The sequence below is a fragment of the Pleurodeles waltl genome, chromosome 7 (assembly GCF_031143425.1).
Source record: "Pleurodeles waltl isolate 20211129_DDA chromosome 7, aPleWal1.hap1.20221129, whole genome shotgun sequence".
NCBI classification, from domain to species: Eukaryota; Metazoa; Chordata; class Amphibia; order Caudata; family Salamandridae; genus Pleurodeles; species Pleurodeles waltl.
In genome coordinates this window covers 125,535,780-125,559,443 of record NC_090446.1, presented here as the reverse complement: position 1 = coordinate 125,559,443, position 23,664 = coordinate 125,535,780, and the positions used below count along the sequence as shown (strand labels likewise).

Below are 23,664 nucleotides of genomic sequence, written 5' to 3'. Positions count from 1 at the left end.
ACAACAGTGAGAAGGCTGAATAACGTGTTACCAAATAATAGAATGCATGCTTACATAATTAGACACACTTTTCAGGCCAAAAACATTTAGAAGTAACACATCCAACCAGCGCCAGTGATATATGTTTTGCATAACGGATTTATGATGGGAAGTAGAATCAACAAGGTGATGGGTACTATCTTCACATCCTAATAATGGGTTCTGATAACTATTCTAAGCGTTTTTGGCCACTTTCTGGCAATAACGAGAAGAGGCAACATCAACTTTTAGCGTAGAATTGTTTTATCATACACAAAACAAATAGCACTCTCCCGCATTTGCCCGACAAGATGCAGGGAGAGCACTTATATGAAATTCCGGGTTTTGACCTTTGAAGTAAGTCTAGATGAGAATGAGCCACCCATCATGGTCATCCATTCTTCTTTCTGATATAATATACATAACAGATGTGGTCATCCTCGGTGTGCGACTACAAAGCCGATCCCTTCCTGCATTCCTAAGGGGCCTAATATAATAGGATTGAAAATTTGTGCATGCTATATTTTTCAATTTTTGCTTCTCCAGGTTGGTGTGTTGTACAATTCGCACGAGATGAATGGGGCCCAGACTGTTGTTCTATTGTCTTTGGAAACACCAGGACATCACTCTACGATTACTGGCACTGACTCACTGACACATAGTGCACATCAGAATAAGCTACTTGAGAATGAATTAGCTTAGGCACAACAGTACTTTAATGTGAGAGTATGGTTTCCTCCGCAGGATACCTAGAACTCTTCTGCTGTGTTCACAAAACACATCACAGGAAACACAGATTAATGACCTTGACGGCTAACAACATGAAATAAATTATTTTGTCTTCTTACCTACAGAAAGTATACTGAGGAAGTCTCTCTACAGGGTTCGTAAGAATGAATGCATAGCTATGAATGAAATGGCACGGAGTATGGTGCATTGATCCAGCAATTCCAAATAGGATTGAAAGTACAGATCTGATTAATGTCAACAGATCACTTCAGGTATACCTAAGCTGAAACCTGTAGACATCAGATGCCCCGGTACATAGTTTCTTCCAAAAGCACTGACCTGCATTCTTAACCTTGCCAGCGGTCCCATGAAACAATTAAACACCTAGCGATATTGCACAATATCCCAAGGCAATTTTAATATGGATTTCTACAGAAGGCACCAACGAGGTCCCTTGAATTTCAAGGTTGAGCCCTCTCAGATACTCTTTTGTATCTGGATGAGGACTCTATGATGAAGCATTCCTCTAAAGAAACCACAGGGGGTGAGAGTCCTTAGAAAACCATGAAGGTTGTCTGAGAGGATACCTGGTAGTGGCTGTCCCCCAGAACAGTGTGTTCAAACCCCTTTGATTTATTGGTCCATCTCACCAAACCAGGGCCCCAAAAGAAAACCCACACTTTTATACAGCACCCCTCTCGAGAGAATCTGGTGTTGAGCCCCAAGCACAGATGCTGAGAAAAGCCAAGGGCTACCGCTGATTCAGGATCCGGCTGGCACAAGCATTTAGAACCGAGCAAGCCTCCTCCCAAAGATGTCAATCCCCATGAGCTGGTGAGCCCGAGTCGTTCCAAGGGTCCCAAGCATCATCAGTCCCCATCCAAAGTCAGCACCAAAGGCTCCATCTGCAATGGTGCACAAGACCACCTCAACGCTAATTTCTGACTCATCATCAAAGCTGAGAGCTCAGCCAACCTCGCAGCCTCCGTCAGTGCCCACAGATGAGGACGTTGAGGGTCCAATCCTCAAGACAAGGCTCCAACACGAACCGGATGCCAGAAAAAAGCACCTGTTTATCCACCCACTCACAGGCAATATCATGGCCAAACAGCCTCCACCGCTGACCTCAAAAGAGAAGTCTGGCCCTCAACAGTTTGTGGTGGAACAGTCTCCCAAACCTTCTCCCCCGAGCCAGCACCGAAGAAGCACAGGATAGAGCCACCAGTCTCTTCATCTGACACACAGCCCATCTCTACCTCCACCATCACCCCTACCTCTGCCACCACTATCACACCCATGCACACCCCTACTTACTCTAGCAGAGCGGTTCTCTCTTTCATACTCAGAGCCAGTTAGTCTCTATGGCCCTTTTAACTCTTATGACAAGCCATCAGGATGGTCCATGAGATGACTTTAAAGTTGGTATCCAAAGTGACACCGATCTAGAGCACTACAGTATGTTAAATCTGCTCCTGCTTATTTTAAGCAGACTGTCAGGCTAGTAACCCCGAGTCAAAAAACGTTCAAACCCTTTCCTATGGCTCGACATAGGATGTAGGTTCCACCCGACTCCACGGTGGTCCACACCGCCTCGAAGTGGCCTCTGCCAGAGTCACCATTGATGAGCCCCTCTAGACTAGGACAGCAAAAAGACTGATGGGCGGGCAAGAAGGCTGCAGTCAGTGCAGCAATCTGTTGGCTTTTACCAGGTTCAATGGCACTTGTGTTGTGTTATGTTATGGCGCAGTGGGAAGAGATGCAAAACCTCCTTAAAAATATCCCCCAACAGTATAGGATATGTAGGGGAGGAAATAGTGTCTGCGAGTAAAGTGATATCTAGTGCAAGCATTCGTTGTGTGTTAGATGCTGAGGACACAGCCTGTAGAAGCATTAATAGAAGCCCCATGCTCAAGTGCCTGGCCCTTTATTTCTGGGTCCAAACATGAAGCTTAGCATCTTCTCAACCTCCCATTTTATGTGGAACACCTTTTTGGGCTCCAGGGTGACGAGATAGTGGAAAAATAAAAACACAAAGACAGCAAAGTCCGTGGAGCACTCAAGACCACTACTTACAGGGTCTTCTTTCGCAAGCAGCAGCCAAGAGGGGGTGCAAAGACTATCTTGCCCGAGCAACTGCATTTGTACCAAAGACACAGCAGCAGGCCTGGGGGGGGGTACAATAAGGGAAAGAGCCAAGGTGGCTCCAATAAACGACGTGCCACCTGCAGTAACTTGACCAGCCTCCTGCCCCAATCACAAGTCACCTGCAGGAGGGGAGGTAACATAGGATTTCCTCTCTTGTTAGGAAAAAATCATGTTCGACAAGTGGGTCCGAGCAGGAACCCAACACAGCTTTTGTCTAGAATTACTTACACACTTTCCCAACACCCGCATGCTCTCAGCAAAAAAAAACAAAAAAAAAAAAACAATACAAACTCACATCGTGGCCTCCAGTAGACCAAGGAAGCGTCATTTACTCCCTCTATTTTACCATTCCCAAGACAGGTGCCTCTTTAGAGCCCATCCTCAACCTGATGAGGCCACTTAGCACTACTTCCTATCAGAACATTTTCGTATGACAACTCTGCAAGATGTCATCCCCCACAGACAACAGGGCGATTTCATGACTGTGCTCTATCTCAAGGACACCTATTTCCAAATACCTATCCATGGTAGCTTTGCTTTGTCGTAAGTGATCATTACTATCAACTCAAAGAACCTTCTTTCAGGGTCAGCACAGCTCCAAGGGTGTTTATGAAATGCTTAGCAGTGGAAGCTGCATATTTGGGAAGGGAGGGCATTCACATTTTTACCTAGCTCGACTGGCTGATCAAGAACTGCATAAAGCTGTAGTGTCTAGCACAAACACCCACAGTGGCTCTCTGCTCCACAGTCAAGAGTTCACCATAAACCCCACCATGTCCTACCTGCAGCCTCTACAAACGTACCCTTTCTAGAGTCTATATTGGAAACAGCCACACTGACAGCTTATCCCACACAGCAGAGAGTTACAGCTTTTTAGCAGCTGCTACATCTTTTTCAGTCCAATCGTCAGCTTGCAGTGTGGTCTGTGACGTGCCTCCTAAGAATGATGGCTTCCTGCATTGCCACTATTCCGCACGCAAGGCTTCATACATGGCCCTCTAAGTGTCCCTTGGAGTTCAATGGTTCCAAAGAGAGGGTCAGCTGAAAGATCTAGTGTAGGTACAGGCCAAGGTGCACTGCTCTGCAGTGGTGGAACAGGGACAACTTGCTGCAAGGAAGACGCTCTTCAGCCCCAACAATTCAAATGACCATCACCATACACACCTCTGTCACAGGACGCACATGTCAACAACATGACTGTCCAGGGAATGTGGCTCTCTTAACAACAGGGTTGTCAACGTCAACTGCCTGGTGCTGCTAGCCAATCACTTAGCTCTCAAAGCATTCTTGCATGGCATTCTGGACAAAGTAGTCCTCTTCAAGGCATGCTACGTGACACCCAAGTACTACCCACAGACGCAGGGTGACACACACTCCCTCAGGTCAGAGAAATTGGAATTGGGCACTCCGCCACAACATTCCTCTCATGGTGGAATATCTCCTGGGGGTAGACAGCAACTTAGGAGACCTCCTCAGCAGGACACATCAACAAGTTTAGCAGTGAGAACTCCAACACAAAGTCCTACACAGGTACTTACAATGTTGGGGCAGCCCAGAAATAGCCCTCTTCACCTCACCCAGAAATGCAAAATGTCCACACTTTCAGGTACCCACTTCCACAATACATGGGCAATACACAATGGATGAATTGGTCAGGGATATTTGCCTACACGTTTCCACCTCTCCCAATGCGTACCTATGTGTGAGGCGAACACCACTAACACTCTTTCTGTCAAACATCACTAACACTCATTCTAGTAGCCCAAACATAGGCCAAACAAGCTAGGCAAAACAACCTTTTGAGGATATCTGTCAGCCTTCATGAGAGGCTTCCGCTCAGGCCTGGCTGTCTCACAAAGAAGCAAGGTCAAACTGCATTCTGATCCCCCAGAACATGGGCTCCTTATGCCGCAAAATGGAAAAGGTGTGTATGCCACCACATCTCTAGGAACCTAGACCTCTTAAACTTACTGTACACAATATTATCATCTACCTTTTGTACTTCCAAAACGCAGGCCTTGCCTACACCTCCATTCACCTACATGTAGTTGCAGCCTCAATGCAGAGCAGGGAACACTTTCTTCTCTTTAAAATTGCAGTTGTTAAAGCCTTCATGGAGGGTCTCAAGATTGTTGTCCCTTAGAGGGCCTTCTGCCCCCTTGTGGAATCTCAGTGTATTCCTCACCCGGCTCATGAAACCGCTTAAACCTGTGCATTAATGCCCCCTTCAGTTCCTGTCATGGAAAATGGTCTCCCTGGTGGTCTTCACATCACTTAGACGCATTAGTGAACTGCAAGTGATCACCATTCATCCAGGTCCACAAGGCTAGGACTGCTGTTAGAACAAATCCTAACCTGCTTCAGAAAGTGCTATCCCTCTTCCTCCTTAAGCAATACAGAGTTCAAAGTTTTTCTCCAGCAACCAGATTCTGCTGCAGAGAGAGCACTTCGCACATTAAAGGGGTTATTACAACTTTGGAGGAGGTGTTAATCCGTCCCGAAAGTGACGGTAAAGTGACGGATATACCACCAGCCGTATTACGAGTCCATTATATCGTATGGAACTCGTAATACGGCTGGTGGTATATCCGTCACATTTGGGACGGATTAACACCTCCTCCAAAGTTGTAATAACCCCCTAAATGTCAAAAGACCTCCTATGTCCTGCATTAACAGGGCCAAGCCATTCTGTAAATCTGATCAGCTTTTTGTTTCCTCTGCAAAGTATCAGAGAACATCCCATCTCCAAGTTAGGCACAACTTGATGGACAGTTACATGTATTCATATCTGCTATCATAAAGCAAAAGCGGTTCTAACTGGTCCAACTCCTGAGCATTTCATCGGCAAAAAAAGCTAGGAAACATTCCACTACCGGATATTTGTAGGACAGCCACCTGGTGAACACCACACACCTTTACTAGGCACCATTGTGTCGACATCTTAGCCCGCCAACAGGCCACGGTGAGCTGGACTGTGTTGCGGACCTTGTTTCTGCATTATCCACACACTAGCCAATGCCTCTGGAGGGCAATACTTTACAGCATATGCTAAACAAGGGTATCTACAGCCACAAATGCTATAAAAGGAAAATGCTAAATACCCTCTAAGCATCTGTTCATAGCGAATAGTGCTGTAGGTTCACATACTCCGAGCCTCCTCCATGGAAGCCTTTCCCTATTGAAGATCTATTGCTTTCTGTATTTCATTCCACTTTGAGCTTGATGGCCCATACTCATGTTGTCACTCCATACATACTATCACATGCTGTGCAAAAACAATCTAGCATGGAGTCGGTGCCAATAAGCAATGCGCACCAAGGGGAGCGGTCACACCACATCTTGTGACTTGATAGACATCTTCGAAGAAAAACAATCTGCAGATGTCAAAGTCCAACACTAGATGGCAGGAGTTTGCTAAGCAGATGAATATCCAGCACTACACACTGCAAAAAATGCTTATGAGGAGAGGTAAAATTGTCTTTACTGACTCTCCAAATGTTACTGATAGAAAACATGTCAGTATAAATGTGCCAACTGCAAGTTTATTCATAGCACCCTAATTAGCACTGCAGGTTTCAACATTCTAATGCGTTTTCGTGCTTACAATTTTTTGAGGTGTGTAAGGAATATCTGTCTGCTAAACTATGCCTAAGGAGCCTTGCATGTTAAAATGGTTCCAGGGTCAAGAAATAGATACATACAGAGGCAAGGACAACAACTGTTTTTTAATAAGGTTTCGCCAGCACGCTCGCTTGTGTGCATGCGTGCAAAATATTTTGTTTGTTAAAAAAAAAAAAACGTAAAAACAGCCCCTTACTTACCTGAGCTGGCTTTCTCCTGTCGCGTAGGTTCTCATTATTCTAATGAGAATACTGGGTTTTGAGCGGCAGAATCGCCTGTGGTGTGGAAGACTGAGTTTGACCCACTACAGGTGAACCTAATCCAGATTTTGCTCTGGCTAACTAGCAGTGCCTCATCTCTACCCAAGGGCAGGGATGATTGGGCAGCTGAGCGCATGACATAATTGATTTCTCAGAGAACCTGTCAGCACGTTGACTTCATGTCAATTCCTGTCGTCGTTTTTCTCTTTTTCACCGATCCTGACTTCGAGTTGCCTGTGGACCAAGTGATCCTTCCGGTCACTTCCTATTAGACACTGGCCAATGTCCTTCCTCTGGCTGCAACGCTGAAGGTACTTCTTTTTTCTTTTTGCATGCCATCTTCTTTGTTCGCTGATGACTTCTTTCTTCGCTGCCATCTTCTCTGTCTTCTTTCTTCATTGCCATCCTCTTCTTTTTTCTTTCTGCAGACCGTCGTCCGTCTTCTTTACAGCATGCCCCCTTCTGTCTTCGAACGTTTGCACTCTTCTCACGCCTTTTGTCTTCTACCTCTTCTCCCATCTTCTGTCTTCTCGCGCCACAACATCACACCATTATTTATAATGCTTGGGAAGGGAAGGTATTTGGTCTGTATCCGGACTAAGTGAAGGTATAAGGAGTCAAAGGGGAAAGGCTGGACAGTTGTGCACACTTCTCTACTCTCAGACGTGTCTGAGGAAGAAATGAATGGTTGGTAAACAATGACCTAACTATGAGCTCAAACTCCGAGAATAAACCTGCGCACATTTGGTGTTTCCATGACTAACGGGAGTGACAGCACAGTATCCATCCCTGGGTGCCTAATATTCTGCTTTTCGAAGTGGTTGTTTTTGTGTTCACGCTAACTAGTAGTTTGCAAAGCAGACACTAGTCAGCAGTTAAAAAGCAGTTGGGCATTCGTGTGAAATGCTCAATGCAGCCAGTCAGCAATTCGGCTTGGTGCACACAATTTTTACCCAAAGAGGTAAAATGATGGTCTGCAGTGGCGAAAAAGTGCAACTAAGCACTGTGTCAAGACCTGAAGTATTAGTCAATTTCATCATTTTTCTTTCTGAAAAAAACTATTCTGGTGTCCCCAATGCCCAAGACATATTGTTACGGGTCAAAGGCAACACGTCTGCATCTTTATTGTGTTCCGTAGTGCAAACCCTTTAGCTGTCAATTTACATCCATATGTATGAGATATTCAAAATGGTATGTATTAGTCATTAGCGCAAAGCGTTTACCGTTATGATGAGGAACTTCCCTGCTAAGCTTGCATTATTAACACTGATTCCAATATATTTAAAAACAAGCATTGGCAAAGTCAGTAAATCTACTGTTGGTTGCAAGTCTTTGGGCTTTGCCAATGTGTGTTTTGTTTTGGTATGGTTTTTGCAAACTTCTCAGGGAAGCTGCTGTACCCAAGTCAATCTAAAAACCACAAAAGAATAGCTAAAATCAAAACAAATGTTTTTGCTCTCAAACAGCAAAGAATGCTACAGTAGTCCCTGGCACTTACGGGAACTACTGGTGTGTGGATGTGCTCTTAGTGAAAGGACAGAATGCTGTGACTCACAGCAAAGTCAGCTAATGGCTGAAGTGGGTGCTCCATTGCCCTATGCCCCTATTACCAAATGCCCATTGCCCTGTGCTCTATGCCGTAAATGAAAATTACATCGATGGATGAAGGAGGCTAATGCTAGACCTAAAAAAAAATGAGTAGTGTTTACAAAATGTAACAGTTTGTGCTATTTAGAATGCTCCTTTATTACAGGCAAACATATCCATAAGAATGGATGCAACATTGGTGATTTCACTTTGAAAGCAAAAGATGTAACTAAAAAATATTTGCAAGTTGAAAGAAAAACAACAAAGGTTACAGACACGTTTGCCAAACTTTTGCACAGTGTTCACTCTCAAAATAAAATGTACCCAAGAATATTTGCTCCATGAAACAAAGATTGTTTTACTTAATCACAAGCGCATTTTTAAGGACAATCTAAAATATCATTTATCTAAAGCGTTCTTTAATTAAACCAGTTTATTACATGGGAATATGCAAGAAAAAAATAATAGCGAATCAGTGTAAAAATAATATTGGAAGTTTTCAATCAATAATGACCCTATTCTTAAAAAGCCGTGAAAAAACACCCACAGGTCTACGACACTGCATTATTGCAGATTGACGACTTTAAGGAAGTCACAGAAATTTACAAAAGCAGGCTGGAAACTTGTGACAGTTGTATTTTTTCTCACTTTAAAATACCTGTTTGTATTTCAAGTGCAAATACGATCCGGTAATATCGACATAGTCAGATCAATAACATAACACTGGCATTATTTACCTTACTTCAGCGCTACGAGTCTCCACACAGTAGACGTTCAGTGGCTACAGTCTAGTACCGCGCTGCAGGCATTCTTCAGAATCACAGTCACATCTGGGCACAGCAGTACCGCCACTGCCTGCTGGCCTTGAGGAGCCTTTCGCACAACCTTAGAGACGTGCTCTCTGCGACCTACTCAATGGTGGGTACCCGTGTAGCGCCGTGAAACTGTAGGGATAGGGTCCTGGGCAGTGATCAGAAGAGTCAGTCCCCCAAACACAACAGACTCATTCAGGTGGTTCGGATCTCTTGCCTTTGGTCATTGCTGCAGTCACAAACACAGAAAAGTGGCTAGTCTGGACAGCCCCAGTTCTGTAAATTCGGCCCAGTCTGGACAGCTCCCCATCTCTGCAAACTGAGTCAATGTAGGAACTTTCCCCACAGGGTTGATCATTTTCTGAGTGTCTGGTGAGTCCCAGTCAGGCAAGCTGTGACATGGTTTAGGCTAGGCTGTTGCTGGCAGCCACCGCCTGCCCATTAGTGGGACTTCAGGTGAGTACAAGAAGGCAGCATTATAATACCGTGACAGCCTGCACCATCTCCATTCCATGCAGGCCACTGTGATTATTTGCTCCTTGGGCCGGCCACAGGTGCCATTATAAGTTATCCCCGCAGGCAGCTATTTTCCGCTGCACTGCTAAATGCAGCAACTCGGGCTTCCGGCGGTCCCATTATCAGAAGAAAGGGGCTTGTGCTACATAATAGTAGAGCTCAGTATTTTCCACTGTCACCTCCCCACTTATATAAGGGAGCATTGTTTCCCAAGTAACACACAGTTGCATTTGCCTGCCCACACTAGTGTGGTGTGGGGTGTCTTGATATTATGGCAGAACGCCTGGGCTTGTAGTACAGCGATAATAAAGAATTATAGGAGCCTTTGAAGTATGACGCCTTTATCAGGACAGTTCTTCCTACCATAGATAGTAGGAGCGGTACCCACCTTTCCAACTGCTTCTGTATTTAGTATCTGCTACCCCATGAGTATTTGGGATGAGGATGTTACATCCCGATGAACTGTAACATCCAAATGGCTCACAGACTCCTCTCTACAATGCATCAAGAAAGAACTCTAGGTGGGACAAATCGTGGTGGGCGTCAGCGCGAATACCTTTGGTTGATTCCAATTTCCGTAGACTGGATATCCACTCAAATCGTAGTAACTTCCTTCCTATTGGTGATAGACAGCATCCTCCTGCACACTGTCTGCTTGGGCACTAACAGCTGCCCCCTCCTGCACAGTGTCCGCTTAGGCACTAACAGCTGCCCCCTACTGCACAGTGTCCGCTTGGGCACTAACAGCTGCCCCCTCCTGCACAGTGTCCGCTTAGGCACTAACAGCTGACCCCCTCCTGCACAGTGTCCGCTTGGGCACTAACAGCTGCCCCCTACTGCACAGTGTCCGCTTGGGCACTAACAGCTGGCGTCCTACTGCACAGTGTCCGCTTAGGCACTAACAGCTGACCCCCTCCTGCACAGTGTCCGCTTGGGCCCTAACAGCTGCCCCCTACTGCACAGTGTCCGCTTGGGCACTAACAGCTGGCGTCCTACTGCACAGTGTCCGCTTGGGCACTAACAGCTGGCGTCCTACTGCACAGTGTCCGCTTAGGCACTAACAGCTGCCCCCTACTGCACAGTGTCCACTTGGGCACTAACAGCTGCCCCCTACTGCACAGTGTCCGCTTGGGCCCTAACAGCTGGCGTCCTCCTGCACAGTGTCCGCTTGGGCCCTAACAGCTGGCGTCCTCGTGCACACTATCCGCTTGGGCACTAACAGCTGGCGTCCTCCAGGACACTGTCCGCCTGGGCACTAACAGATGCCCCCATCCTGCACACTATGCGCTTGGTCACTAACAGCTGGCGTCCTCCAGGACACTGTCCGCCTGGGCACTAACAGCTGGCATCCTCCTGCACACTGAAGATTATTGTACCTAATAGTGCACAGGAAGACATCCACCTCTATGTTAATTCCACAAGATTTACACGGGGCTTTGCCACAAAATGAAAATAAGATATTGTGATTAAAACTAAAAATATACGGACTTTTATAAGGATAACCTTTTTTTTAAAGTGTATTGTCACATTATGTAACGTGCATAATTACGAATTCATAGAGACACCCAGTGATTGGTATTTTTTAGATGCGTAGGAATCATTGATAAGCATGTATGAATGCAGTTGACGACTGCAATTTGAATATTTGTAGGTATGATTGTGATAGTGAATGGTGGGGTGCAAGTCAGTTGAGTTTTATTCTATAGTTCTGTTTATACAAAGAGTTTTTCTATCTGTCTTATAACTAATAAATGTTTTTGAATCAATATATTTCTGTTTGAGCCACACGTTATTATAAAGAATTATGCACAGTTGCCAAGGCTCTTTTCATTTTGATTTGTTCCCCTGTCCTTGGAGCCGCAACCAGTAACAGGGGGTCCCTTTACTAGATATAGTCCAGCTGCACACAGCTGGCATCCTCCTGCACAGTGTCCGCTTGGGCACTAATAGCTGGCATCCTCCTGCACAGTGTCCGCTTGGGCACTAATAGCTGGCGTCCTCCTGCACATTGTCCGCTTGGGCACTAATAGCTGGCGTCCTCCTGCACAGTGTCCGCTTGGGCACTAATAGCTGGCGGCCTCCTGCACGGTGTCCACTTGGGTACTAATAGCTGACATCCTCCTGCACGGTGTCCGCTTGGGCACTAAAAGCTGGCGTCCTCCTGCACGGTGTCCGCTTGGGCCCTAATAGCTGGCGTCCTACTGCACGGTGTCCGCTTGGGCCCTAATAGCTGGCGTCCTCCTGCACGGTGTCCGCTTGGGCCCTAATAGCTGGCGTCCTCCTGCACAGTGTCCGCTTGGGCACTAATAGCTGGCGTCCTCCTGCACGGTGTCCGCTTGGGTACTAATAGCTGGCGTCCTCCTGCACGGTGTCCGCTTGGGCCCTAATAGCTGGCGTCCTCCTGCACGGTGTCCGCTTGGGCCCTAATAGCTGGCGTCCTCCTGCACAGTGTCCGCCTGGGCACTAATAGCTGGCGTCCTCCTGCACAGTGTCCGCCTGGGCACTAATATTTGGTGTCTTCCGGCATACTGTCCGATTGGGCACTAACAGCTGGCGTTCATGTGCACACTATCCACTTTCCAAGAAGTGCTCACAAAGCTCATACAGCTACAACAAAAGCAGCAGCAATTGTGGGCAGCCTTTTCTGGTGTCCCTAGAAAGATTTATTCCCTCAGGTATACACCTGTTGACTTTTATCCACACTGATAGCAAGTTACATAATAGAGTGATCCACTGCACAAAAACCTCCACAAGGCCTAGAGATTTGACCATCATAAAAATAAAGTAAGGATTCAAACGCATTCTCAGCATTCAGCAATACTGCTGCCACTGCCAGATCCGGGTCAGTCAGGTAGAGATGTCCAAACAGTGTGCGCTGGTGGTGCACAGTTGACTGCCCCAGGATAATACCAGCCTGGTCCGGAACCACCAATCAGCTACTGTTTTTTACCAAGATCTTTGTGTCAAGATTGAATAATGACAAAAGATTTGTGTTCTGACCCCGGCTTCTCTGTGGCTGTGCTCACTGCCACCTTCGGGTCAGCAGAAGATGAGGTAGGTCTCTGGCCAGATGCTCTACAGGACTCAAGTGCGACACCCAAGGGGCGTCCCTCTCTGCCACTCGACTGAACTTTTTAAGCGATCAAGTTGGTCAGCTATTTACAGAACAGGTAGACACTACACACTTATTTTGCAAGCTGTGGATTACATATGGATATCCATAAAACACAACCCCCCCTGATAGAAGGTTAGGTTTCTGTTCCTGAAGTATTGCCATGATCCAGGTGGGACATTAAAAAGGCAAGAAAGTGTTGACCTTATTACATTCATACACATGAGTCTGAAGGATCACTATGCCCATTACTGACTTGCCCTGTTGATTTTCATCATGGCAGGCGCTCCTACACAATAAATTGATTTTGGATCTCCCCTAGTCTTTTTTAATTTACCTTTCCTACATCAACCTACTCACTCTCATAACACCACACCTCTACTGCAGCTCACCATTCACATCGCAACCAGAAAAGATCTCGGCAAAGAGCCCCCCAGTGGGGCCTGTTGAGCATTGCAGTGCCAGCCCAACGTGAAGCTGCCCGATGATAAAGCATGACACGCCTTAGGGTGTGTGGGCGCTCTTGCACCTGAAAGGGGCAACCCCTGTGTGGGGTTCTGACCTGCACGCTGTGCTTTTGGTAGGAACTGAATACTTACCTTTAGTTATAGCTAGGTGGGTGTGATGCTATTAATTGTGTTTGACCAATGACTTTGTGTTTCACCACTGCGCATATTAGTTGCTCAATGTTCACCAGTAGCACATTACATGTTGTGTTCAGTTTAGCTGCCTAATGGCTTTAACGTGGCATTAGACATTACATTTGGTATTTAGGTTAGCTGCCTGTTGGCTTTGACATGGCATTAGCCATTACATTCTGTATTCAGTTTAGCTGCCTATTGGCTTTGACATACCATTAGACATTACATTTGATATTTAGGCTAGCTGCCTATTGGCTTTAACGTGGAGTTAGACATTGCAGTTGAGACACTGCAGATGAGCTATGTTTTTCCAAGCTGTGTTTTTCCACATGATAGACCAAGCTGTGTTTTTCACACCAGACCCTAGCTGATAAGAGAGAGTACATTTGGTGTTTTCCTTTCTGCTCAGCCTTGGGAAGAGGAGGGCTCTAGGAGATCTGGCCAGTCTCCAAAGGCTTGCCTTCCTTTCCAGAGTCTGAGAGGAGGGGGCACGTTTTTGGAAGGATGGCTCTGGACAACAGCAGAGTGAGTTAGATTGAAACTATCTTGACTTCAGACAGGAACGGAGACGTCAGTTGCCTGTCCCCGTTTGGGTAGAAAATCTCTTTCTCACAGTTGAACCGGAGTCATCAACTTGAAGCCCTAGAAAGTTGAAGCAGTAATAGGCCCTACAGTGATGCAATTTTGCTTTGAAGTTATGCTATAATATAATCACATGTATTTGCTGTGTACATTGCAACTGAGAAGTACTTTGATATATTTTGCTTTCATTGCTGCGACTACTTTTGAACGTGTGCTTCCAATCTACTAATTTCGTCTCTCAGGAACCTCGTGGTGAAGTAATAATAACAATAAATGTCTTCTTTAAACTCAGAAGTCTATTCCAGAGAGGTTCTGTAAGCTCGTCATGAGATAAGAGAAGGAAAGCAGAACAGTGGGGGCATATATGCTGGACCTTTAACGCCCTCAGCACCTTTCTTTTCTTTAAGGTTTCCTCTCTGTCATGGAGTGGTCCAGATAAATAGAAATGGCACGTTTAACATTAAATAGATGTAGCCTTTTTTCCTTGTCTGAAACTGGGAGAATAAAATAAAAGTAAGAAAACCTCTTGCTACTAATGCAACCTGAGAAGAACTTTTGGAAAAAAGGACAGGATTGGGTTTTACTACTAGCTCCATCTTCCAAAATTCTAAGGAAAGGAGGATTACATAAAAGCACACCAATCGATCCAATCCTTTTAGCAGATTTAATTACAATAAAAAACGTACCTTCATTGCTAAATATTTCAGACATACTGAAAATTAACCGTTCATAAGGAACTCCTTCCAGGACCTTTATAGAGTAAGGGAAGAGGAACAGAAGGTCCATTGGACGATCAATAACACAAAAACTCTTTAATAACCTCATTATTAAAGGTTTATGTTCCCAAAACATGCCCAAGATTCACTGAACGCTCTGATGGCAGACCATTGGGCTCTTAATGTAGACACTGCCATGTTTTTCTGAAACAAATTAAGGAAAACAGAAGAAATCTTGCAAGAAACCCACGCCGATGATGAAACACTCCCCAAGGTATAGAGTTATATTTTAGCGTGACTGGAGATCTAAATGTCGATAAAATCTGAGCTAGATGTTCAGGGATTCCCTGTTTTGCATCCCAATACTCCCAACTTCCAGACAAATAGAGAAAGACTTGACATAAGAAGACATCCCAGTCTTAATAGAGGAAGGTAACGTTGGATGTTAAATTTAGAATTTTCCAATGAGTGGCTATCGCCTTTGATTTCAGCAGAGGAAACCAAAGAGCAGCACGGCCAGAACTGATGTACTATTATCACCTATGTTGCCTCTTTATTAATTTTTTAGAAGCACCCGAGGGATAAGAGAAATAGATGGAAATGCGTAGAGATGATGAAGAGGCCACCTTAAAGATAGAACACCCATTTCCAAGCTTCCTGCAAACCATAAAAAGAATCTCTGGTGTCGAATGTCTTCTTGGAAGGCAAGCATGCCTCGGAAAGGCTTTCTAAACCTTCATAGACTAGGAAACACCTGTGTTATAAGGGAACATTCTGCAGAGGCGATCTGCTGTTACATTCTCTTTCCTTTTGACATGAATTGCTTTGGCCGACAGCATGTGATTTTCCACAAAACATACTATCTCTTACTATTCTGATTTGTACATGTTGATTGAAGATGATTTTTCAAAAATGCATCAAAACGAATGTCTCCCCACTTCACAGATTTCTGATTCTCTCTGTTAGACCACTTCCCCTGAATCATTCCAGAAACACAGATTGTGTCCCAGTCACACCTCGCTGATATCTGCTCTTATCACCAAAGGTGAGTGGAGATGAAAAGGAAACCCCTTCTTGAGGGGTTCTGGATTGTTCTTCATTGTTGCGCTCTTTCCTCTGGGAGAAAACCATTCCCATATTGGGCTTAAATTTTGCTCCAATGAAAGTCATGCTCTGCTGAGCTACCATCTTACACCTGTGGTAAACTATCATCAATTCACATTGCTCTAGACAAGTTCTCATAAACTGCCACTTCTACAATGCCATCTCTCGGGATGGTGCATGAAGGAGACAACTGTCTAGGTATGAGTAGATGTTTCACCAGTGAAGATGAAGCTTTGCTACTAAAGGTGCCATCATCTTGGTGAACACTTGTGGGGCTAATCTGACTCCAAAAGGAAGAACCTGAAACTGGTAACGTTTCTTCATATTTGCAAATCCCACGAATGTCTCTGGTTTCCTCTGTATGAGTGTATGAAAGTAAGCATTAATTAGGATCACTGATACTAAGAAAAGATTCTCCAATATAAGTGAGAAAAGTTCTCTTAAGTGTTTGTATCTTCAACAGAACCTTTTAGCTCTGGCTGTTCCCCTTCCGTAGATCGAGGATCATTCCGAGGGTTTTAGTAATAAAAATACAATGGAACGTATCCCTTTTACCCTTTTCAAATTTCTGAACAGGCGAAATTGCCCTCTTCAGAATTAACTTTTGGATGGCTAACCTCACTGTTTCTTTCTTTGTTTAGTTTCAATAGCAGGCATAATTATGGTGATAGGGTCTAGTAGAAGAGTAGAGTAACAAATTGTACCCAATAACCCACCTTCACCCCTTGAGTCTCTTTGAAATGACTTATCTCCCGCCTACTTGTAGCCATTTCCGTGACAGTCAGGAGCGCTGAGTCTTGGATGGTGACAAATTCATATTCTTCTCTTCTGTCCGATCCCTATATTCCTTTGCTTTATGGGTTCTTGAAAAGGATTGATGTTGTTAGCAGACCTGCTTAATGGTTAACAGAATGCGGAATTTAACACCTCCCAATTGCACCATTAAGGCAATCAGAATCAGTGTGCCATTCTCGAAGGCACAGATTACTCTTTGCTGCTATAGTTACTTTCTCACCTAGTGCAGCAGCCCTGACCACATAAAAGGAGATATCTCATTCTGTTTTTGATGTGTTCCAAACCAGCAGAACATTCAACACCATCCTGCATAAAATGTTATAGGTCCTTGAAGTCAGCTGTAACAGACTGTAACGTGATTGCACCATAAACCCCAGTACACATAACCACATGAGATCCCGCATAAGACTTCTTCAATATGGACTCATTTTTTTTATATAAGTTTGGTCTTTAAGAATGCCTTTGGTCATCTTGCACGCACCGAAAGGCTGGCTACAAAGACACTCCATTGCTACAGAGTCTGGCATGGTCTTATTTATTCGTTCAGGTTGGTACAGTCCATCTAAAAAAAATGTAATGGAAATTTTTATCAGGGTACTTCTAATGCCTGGACACCAAATCAGCGACATGTTTCTGAATGGGAAGGTCTAACAATGGTGCTTTAGAAACTGCACTAACAATGGATCTGAGGAAGTACTTGAAGACTCCTCTATAGCAAATTCAATATTCACCTTGATCGCCAATAAAGTTATTTATTAAAGTTCCTCCTTACTTAGTCTGAGGGAAGGTTTTCTACCATTCTTTCTTCTGAGCTGGACCCTGGGGAGGGCAAGGGTTGAATATTATAAGATGACGGGTAGAAGCTGGAGTCTGTATATCCGTCATAGTCTCCATTACTGTGCTCTTTATAGATTTCTTTAGTGCAGGATCCATATTCTCACTCCTGTTTTTATTAAGAGTGGGGGAGAGGTGTTACTAGAACAAGAAGAAGATTATGCATATCTCCTCTTCCTAGAATGTTTCCCATCATATATAACGTCCTGCAATAAGTAATGAGAGAGGAAAATCTAACGATAAGCAAATCTAACAGTATGGTTTTTTGGAACTGCTGCATAACTTACCAAAGCGCAGTTTATAAAGAATAAGATGTGTGCTACCCAAAACTGAAAGTTTGCAAATGTGCTGAATATAATACCGTCACTCATACACACAATTTGAGACGTTAAATCATCATTTGCAAGACGACTGCACCTGAGCGCAAAATAAATATCACGAATGAAAAACACGAGGCTAGACTCTCTCATCATCACTCAGGTACTCATATTAGTCCCGAGCTCACAACCAAACTTCAGCATAGGACTTTCATGGACAATTCGGAGCAATTTCTCTCACTGTGAATATCTTACACTCTGTGCTACCGTAGTCTTTCTTGTGCATGCACAACCCAACTGTGGGTTGTGAATTAGCACAACCCAAGGCTTCCTCCGTCCCTCTCTCAGCCATGACGCGGTAGAAAGAAAAGGAAATTATCTGGAGGAAGCCAACCTAATAGCACCCTTAGGATGGGTGAAAGTGATTTTACTTCCTCTTCCTTTCTCTTGTGAGAGGTGCTTAGGGTCAATAGTAATGACCGGGGCGAAGACGGGTGGAAATCGGGGAAACCACTGCCATGATCTGTTACCTCATTGCATGGCCGGTGATAACGGGCAGTCTCTGCATTCGAGGAAGAAGTGGTACAGTGGTGTGCCTCACAGGATCTCACATCAGTCAATGCATTGCGCTCTCGTGTGCAGAAACAGGTACACAAAACTAGCTGCTGGCACTGCTTCCTACCAGGCCCACGGAAATACATCAAACATTGTGGCGAAGTGCAAAAGACAGCCCAAGGGATAGCCAGGCCCACTGAAACACAACAAACAGTGGGCGAAGTGCAAAAGACAGCCCGGGAGAAGAGCAATCCGTGGTGGCAATCACTAGGAGCCGAAGGAACAGCAGGAGTCTCAGCTACAGCAGCAGAGGGAAGGCGCAGTCACGTCAACCACCTACCTCCCAACCCCCGTTTACAGAGGGGGTTCTCTCAAAAGTGATATGAGGCAGGGCAGGACCACGGGAGGGTTTCGCTGTTTAGATGTAACGGTCATCCGGAGAAAGGGGTGTCAACGAGCCGATTTCCACGGAGTGGTAAAAAAGGGGGTTACACAAGCGCACTGGTACAGGGCCCCTTACGGCTGCAGTACCGAGTACTCCACATCAAAGGCCCCACTACAAACTCAAATCATCGTTATTATTATGTATTACCTTTTCACCTAGCTTCGGGCAGCCTCCCGGACCAGGCTTGAGAATAAACTACCGGGAACGATAAGCATTCTGGGAAAACAAGTCCAAGCGACGTCTTCGCCCTGCATTGGATTTAGGCAATGAACTACCAAAGAAAAAAATCCCATCAGTCTTGTGGGTCATGTGCACAGTTGTGTGTACAGCAGGACGTCATCGTTTGAAAGTCAGGCTCTGGGCCACCATCTTGAGCGGGACATATGACGCCTCCATGAAAACAAAAGAAAAAAATGAATGAGGCGGGCTTCTGAAGCTTGAGACAAGTGAGTTTTCCAATGAGAGTTGTCATCCTTAGCAACGACGTTGTCTGACGTAGTCACGTGACCGACGGTGGCCCTAGCGTCAGTACACCGGCGCGTCTCAGAGACCGGACGGAAGAGAAATGAAAGAACGATAGGTAGGCAGACAAGTAAGAGTGTTGTGTGGTGATTAAGGGAAGGGTGTTTAACTGTGCTTAGGGGGCCCAGCACCTGGAGATATTTGAAGAAGTCGACGAGGCGCAAGGTATGCACGAGAGAGTGGTGTTTTGGGAGCATTTGAATGATTCAACAGTCGCTCATTTTCCAAGATAGTCTCTTTTAACAGTGCTGGGTCCCCCTCCTACCCCAGGCTTGTGCAGATAGTAGGAATCCATTCGAAACGCCCTGCTCTTCATCAGTGTGCGTCCATTTCCGAGACACAATGGCCATTTACTCCTGTTCTTGATATTTTGTCTTACATGCATGGTACCTTTCAGAAGTAAGAACGAATGAGATTTTGAAAAATAAATCGAGGTAACTTATTTTACCCAGTGACTATCATCGTGTAATTATATCGCGTTCACTAACCCTAATGAGGCTTTGAAGCCTTTGAAGTTGAGAACATTTTTAGGCGGAAGGAATTTAAAGTAAAACCATGTTTGGCTTTAAACATCTAAACTCTCTTGGCTTAATTGTGTGTGTACGCTTCTATGTGTGTTTTGCGTTTGAATGTTACGTTTCTTTCTGCTCATATGGGGTTTATTACTTGATAGATTTATTCAAATAATTTATTTATTCGTATGACCCACTTATGCCATTTTGTGGCCTCATTCAGTCCTTGGCACTGTAGAAAGTACGTGATCTCCAGAAAACTCACATCCACGCAAAGATGGAGTTCTGAGTTACTATCCGATATTACAATAATTATGCTTTAAAGTGACTGACCGTATTCAGTTTAAGTCTTGGATCAGAATAATATTCCTCTTTGTGGTCTTGATAACATATGTCAGTGATCAGAGCAGGCCAGAGCCTGGTTCTCTAAACCCAGACTGGATCAGTGGAACATTCATATCATGACCATCTGCAATCAGGAAAGCCGTGGGACATACATATAAATTAGGCAGTCACCTTCATATGCAACCTTCATAAATCAATCTACTGATCACAAAGAGGACCTGCAACAAAAAAATGCAGGAAAATACCTGTGATGTATCACTGCTGGTAGATACTGGAAACTCTTAACTCTTGCTAGAAAAATAAAGGTTGAAAACCAGAGATACTTTAATGTAAGCCAAATCTGCATGTGCTGCGGTTGTTTCTTACCAGTTTTAAGCATAAACACACTAATACAATCATAAAATATCTGATTACAATCTTTCATGGAAAGTAAGTTATTTTATGTTCAAAGTAGTAATACATATAGTCAAATAGCAGGGAACAATCTTATCCTCTGGCTCCACTAACTTCCCAATTTTAAGTCCCTACGTTTTCTGGAAGCTAGATCAACTTCCTTTTCATCCTATACTTGGTTCATATTGTAGTCTAGGATTTGACTCTGCAGTGCATGTAGTGGGGTGGCTGGAGTGCAGGTTTGTCGCAGCACTGGTCCAGCAATTGTAGAACCTTTTATGTTGAAGGTTGGATGGATAGTGATATATGTGACATAAAAGACTAGGGTTCAGTGTTCATGTAGAGTAGACCCACCCTGAGCAGTACTGGATAGTAATTTGTTGGAAACCTCTATTGGAACCTGCAGCTAACAGGTGAAACTTTTATTTTTTGGTAACTTCTTTGGTATCCCAAGAACCGGTAGTTGCTTGTATAAGATAACCATTCAAATACCAGATTATTCTATAGAATGCAACAATAAAGCCCACGTGTAGTGGTAGTTTATTAGGGTCGCAAACCGGAACCTGCCACCAAAGTATTTGCAAGTAAAATGTTAGTACTATATGACGTACTTTAATGAATAAACATATCCCATTTTGTGTTTGTACAGCACCTCTGTCCTGATCTTTATGGAAGAATGCAGTATAGGCTTGCTGATGGCTCTAATATGACCTTTTTCGTTTATTCTGCAAGCTTTTGAGCTTCACTAGAATTAAATACCTAGAAGTCAGATATTCCTGCAAAATGGATGAGGAGAGCCTAGTGGCGTCCATCGCTGCTTATGATGCACAACTTCAACAGGTGGAGATGGCGCTCAGGGCTGAAATGGACCCAATGCAGCAAGCAGACTTGATCCAATTGCGTGATGATTTGAAACAGCTGATAGAACTGACTGAATCTAGTCTGGCCTCTATGAAAAAGAGTAAACTGCTCTCCACTTTAGACACCACTGCGGGGGTCCTCACAGAGCAGGACGAGGAGTACTTGGCTTTCCAGGAAGCTATCAGTGAACTTAACGAGACAACTGACGCTCCTGGAAGCAAAGGAGAGGACTTACCGGGACTGGCCGACACAAGTGAAGAGTTTGAGGACAGTGACGATGAGGAGGGCCTGGAGTTTTCCAAGGAAGATGATGAAATGAGTGGGACAAAGGTCAAAGCTCCTTACTACAGCTCTTGGGGCACTCTGGAGTATCACAATGCCATGATTGTGGGAGCTGAGCCTCCAGAAGATGGCAATCCAAAGGTGCGTGTGCTCTACCTGTACCCAACACACAAGGCTATGAAGCCCTGTCCGTACTTCCTGGAGGAGAAGTGCAACTTCCAAGACAGCTGCAGGTAAAAGTTCTATTGTATTCCGTTACAGCATTTATAAAGTGCTTAGTGCCCCTGTGTAGACCTGAGGCATATGCTTAATGGGAAGCACACTACACCGTTTAGGATGTGTCATTGGAAGTGTGTTGTCTTTGTTTTGATCCTGTGTAGGGAGTTTTTCCATGTCATGCGTGATGTCAACCAAGGTGCGGTTTTTGTGTTATGGGACACGTAGCTTAGCTGTGTGATGAATGAAGAATTGAGAGAAAGCTGCATAAACAATTGGACATCCTCATGTCTCCATGACTTCAAAAGACATAATAGTACTTTTGGTCTTTTAGGTTCAGTGAGGACTGTTCCAGAATCAGTACAGATCAGTGCGGCGCTTCATGATTCAATATTGATTTTGGTTTGATAACCTTTTTTATTTACTTTCGATCTCAAACATTATTTCACAAGTCTTTTAGGCAAAACGTACTCTTAGTCGAGAATGTATTTAGGAGGAGCTATTCTAATTTCTGACCCCAGCTTTATATCATACTTTGGCAAACTTGTCTAATTAAATTAAATGCATGGTTGATTGTAAAATGGTATCTTGACCAGGACACGTATGTCTGCTTTCATTCTTGGAAAACTGCCCTTCCCCTGTGGCGGTGTTAAAATTTTTTTTAAGCGCTCCATGAAAAGGTGTGTAGTGAATCTGACACCTTCTGTCCCCACTTCACTTCTTCATTCGGGAACTGATGGCTACCCTCTTTGTCCCTGGCAGGTTTTCCCATGGACATGTGGTGTCTGTCAATGAGCTACGTCTTTTTGAGAATCCAGACTTAAGCATCCTTAAGGAAGGGTCTTCATGCTTGGCTAGACATACAGATGGCATCTGGTACTCTGCCAAGATCACAGGTAAGTCATTCAAAGCAAAATTTGAGCATAGCAATGGAATCTGATGATTGGAGAGAGATGGTTGTAGGAGCCTCCCCGCCTCTTGTTTTTTTTCATCCTGTCCTTTGGCTCATGCGCACCAGGATTCTGAGTGCCATGCTGTAAATGGATAATGTTGCCACATATCAATGCCTCATTCCTTTTGGAATCTCATTTGGGGAGCCCCATTCTGGGCTTTAGTGTTTTATTTTCTGTTAAGTCTAAGCAGATTATTCTATAAAGCCAGCTCCCTTTCCTCTGTGTCTGTATTAGATCGCCAGAGCCTGGTTAAAACAACCCTTTCGACAAGGCTTGTACTGTTTAGGTCTGTAGCCTTTACCAGTGACATTTGATGTTTGCCAAACCTAGCTGTAATTGAGTTGGCTGCATTGCGAAAGCCTTATTTTTATCGCTCCGTGCATAGTATTGTTGGGCATATCCTTATCATAATCGTTGTGGTCGGCAAGAATACTAAACTGCAGCAGTTTCTTTTTCTAATTGTATTCCGCAAACAAAAGCGTAAAAATAATTCTTCTGTGACTGGCACATCAAATTTGCAAAAAAAAAAGTAATGACTTATAATAAGAATACCCCACAGCTATAACATAGCTAATATATGTATCTTCAATAATTCATCTATCTCAAAACTATGAGTACGCACATAAACTTGGAAATAATTCCAGTACTGGCAGCATAAAATGCACTACTGATGATTCTAGTCAAGAAATTACATTTCTTAGTCCTAATCCTAAAGGTCTTCCGTAGTAATGTTTGTAGTTCATGACATACATTGACGCCATTTTTTGCTTCAAAGTAATGATGCAAAATAC

The 23,664-nt window shown here is 44.3% G+C and overlaps 2 protein-coding genes across 6 annotated transcripts in view; one reads left to right on the top strand and one right to left on the bottom strand.

The window, feature by feature from the left end:
• ARFRP1 (ARF related protein 1) overlaps positions 1 to 19,091 on the bottom strand; it is an 85,630-nt gene extending 66,539 nt beyond the window's left edge. Inside the window, exon 1 of one of the 4 annotated variants that reach the window (XM_069243274.1) lies at positions 18,937 to 19,091. The gene's annotated coding sequence lies outside the window, so the exon portion shown is untranslated. Of the gene's footprint in view, positions 1 to 18,684; positions 18,916 to 18,936 lie in introns of those variants that run through there. The other 3 variants (XM_069243272.1, XM_069243275.1, XM_069243273.1) reach the window with 3 other exon arrangements.
• A 183-nt stretch (positions 19,092 to 19,274) lies between these two features.
• The window catches only part of ZGPAT (zinc finger CCCH-type and G-patch domain containing), a 56,666-nt gene continuing 52,276 nt past the window's right edge, over positions 19,275 to 23,664 (top strand). The window contains exons 1-3 of one of the 2 annotated variants that reach the window (XM_069243270.1): positions 19,275 to 19,369; positions 21,211 to 21,937; positions 22,683 to 22,816. In XM_069243270.1, coding sequence (XP_069099371.1) covers positions 21,345 to 21,937; positions 22,683 to 22,816 — 727 coding nt within the window. In that variant the 5' untranslated portion in view covers positions 19,275 to 19,369; positions 21,211 to 21,344. Of the gene's footprint in view, positions 19,477 to 21,210; positions 21,938 to 22,682; positions 22,817 to 23,664 lie in introns of both variants that reach the window. The other variant, XM_069243271.1, reaches the window with a different exon arrangement.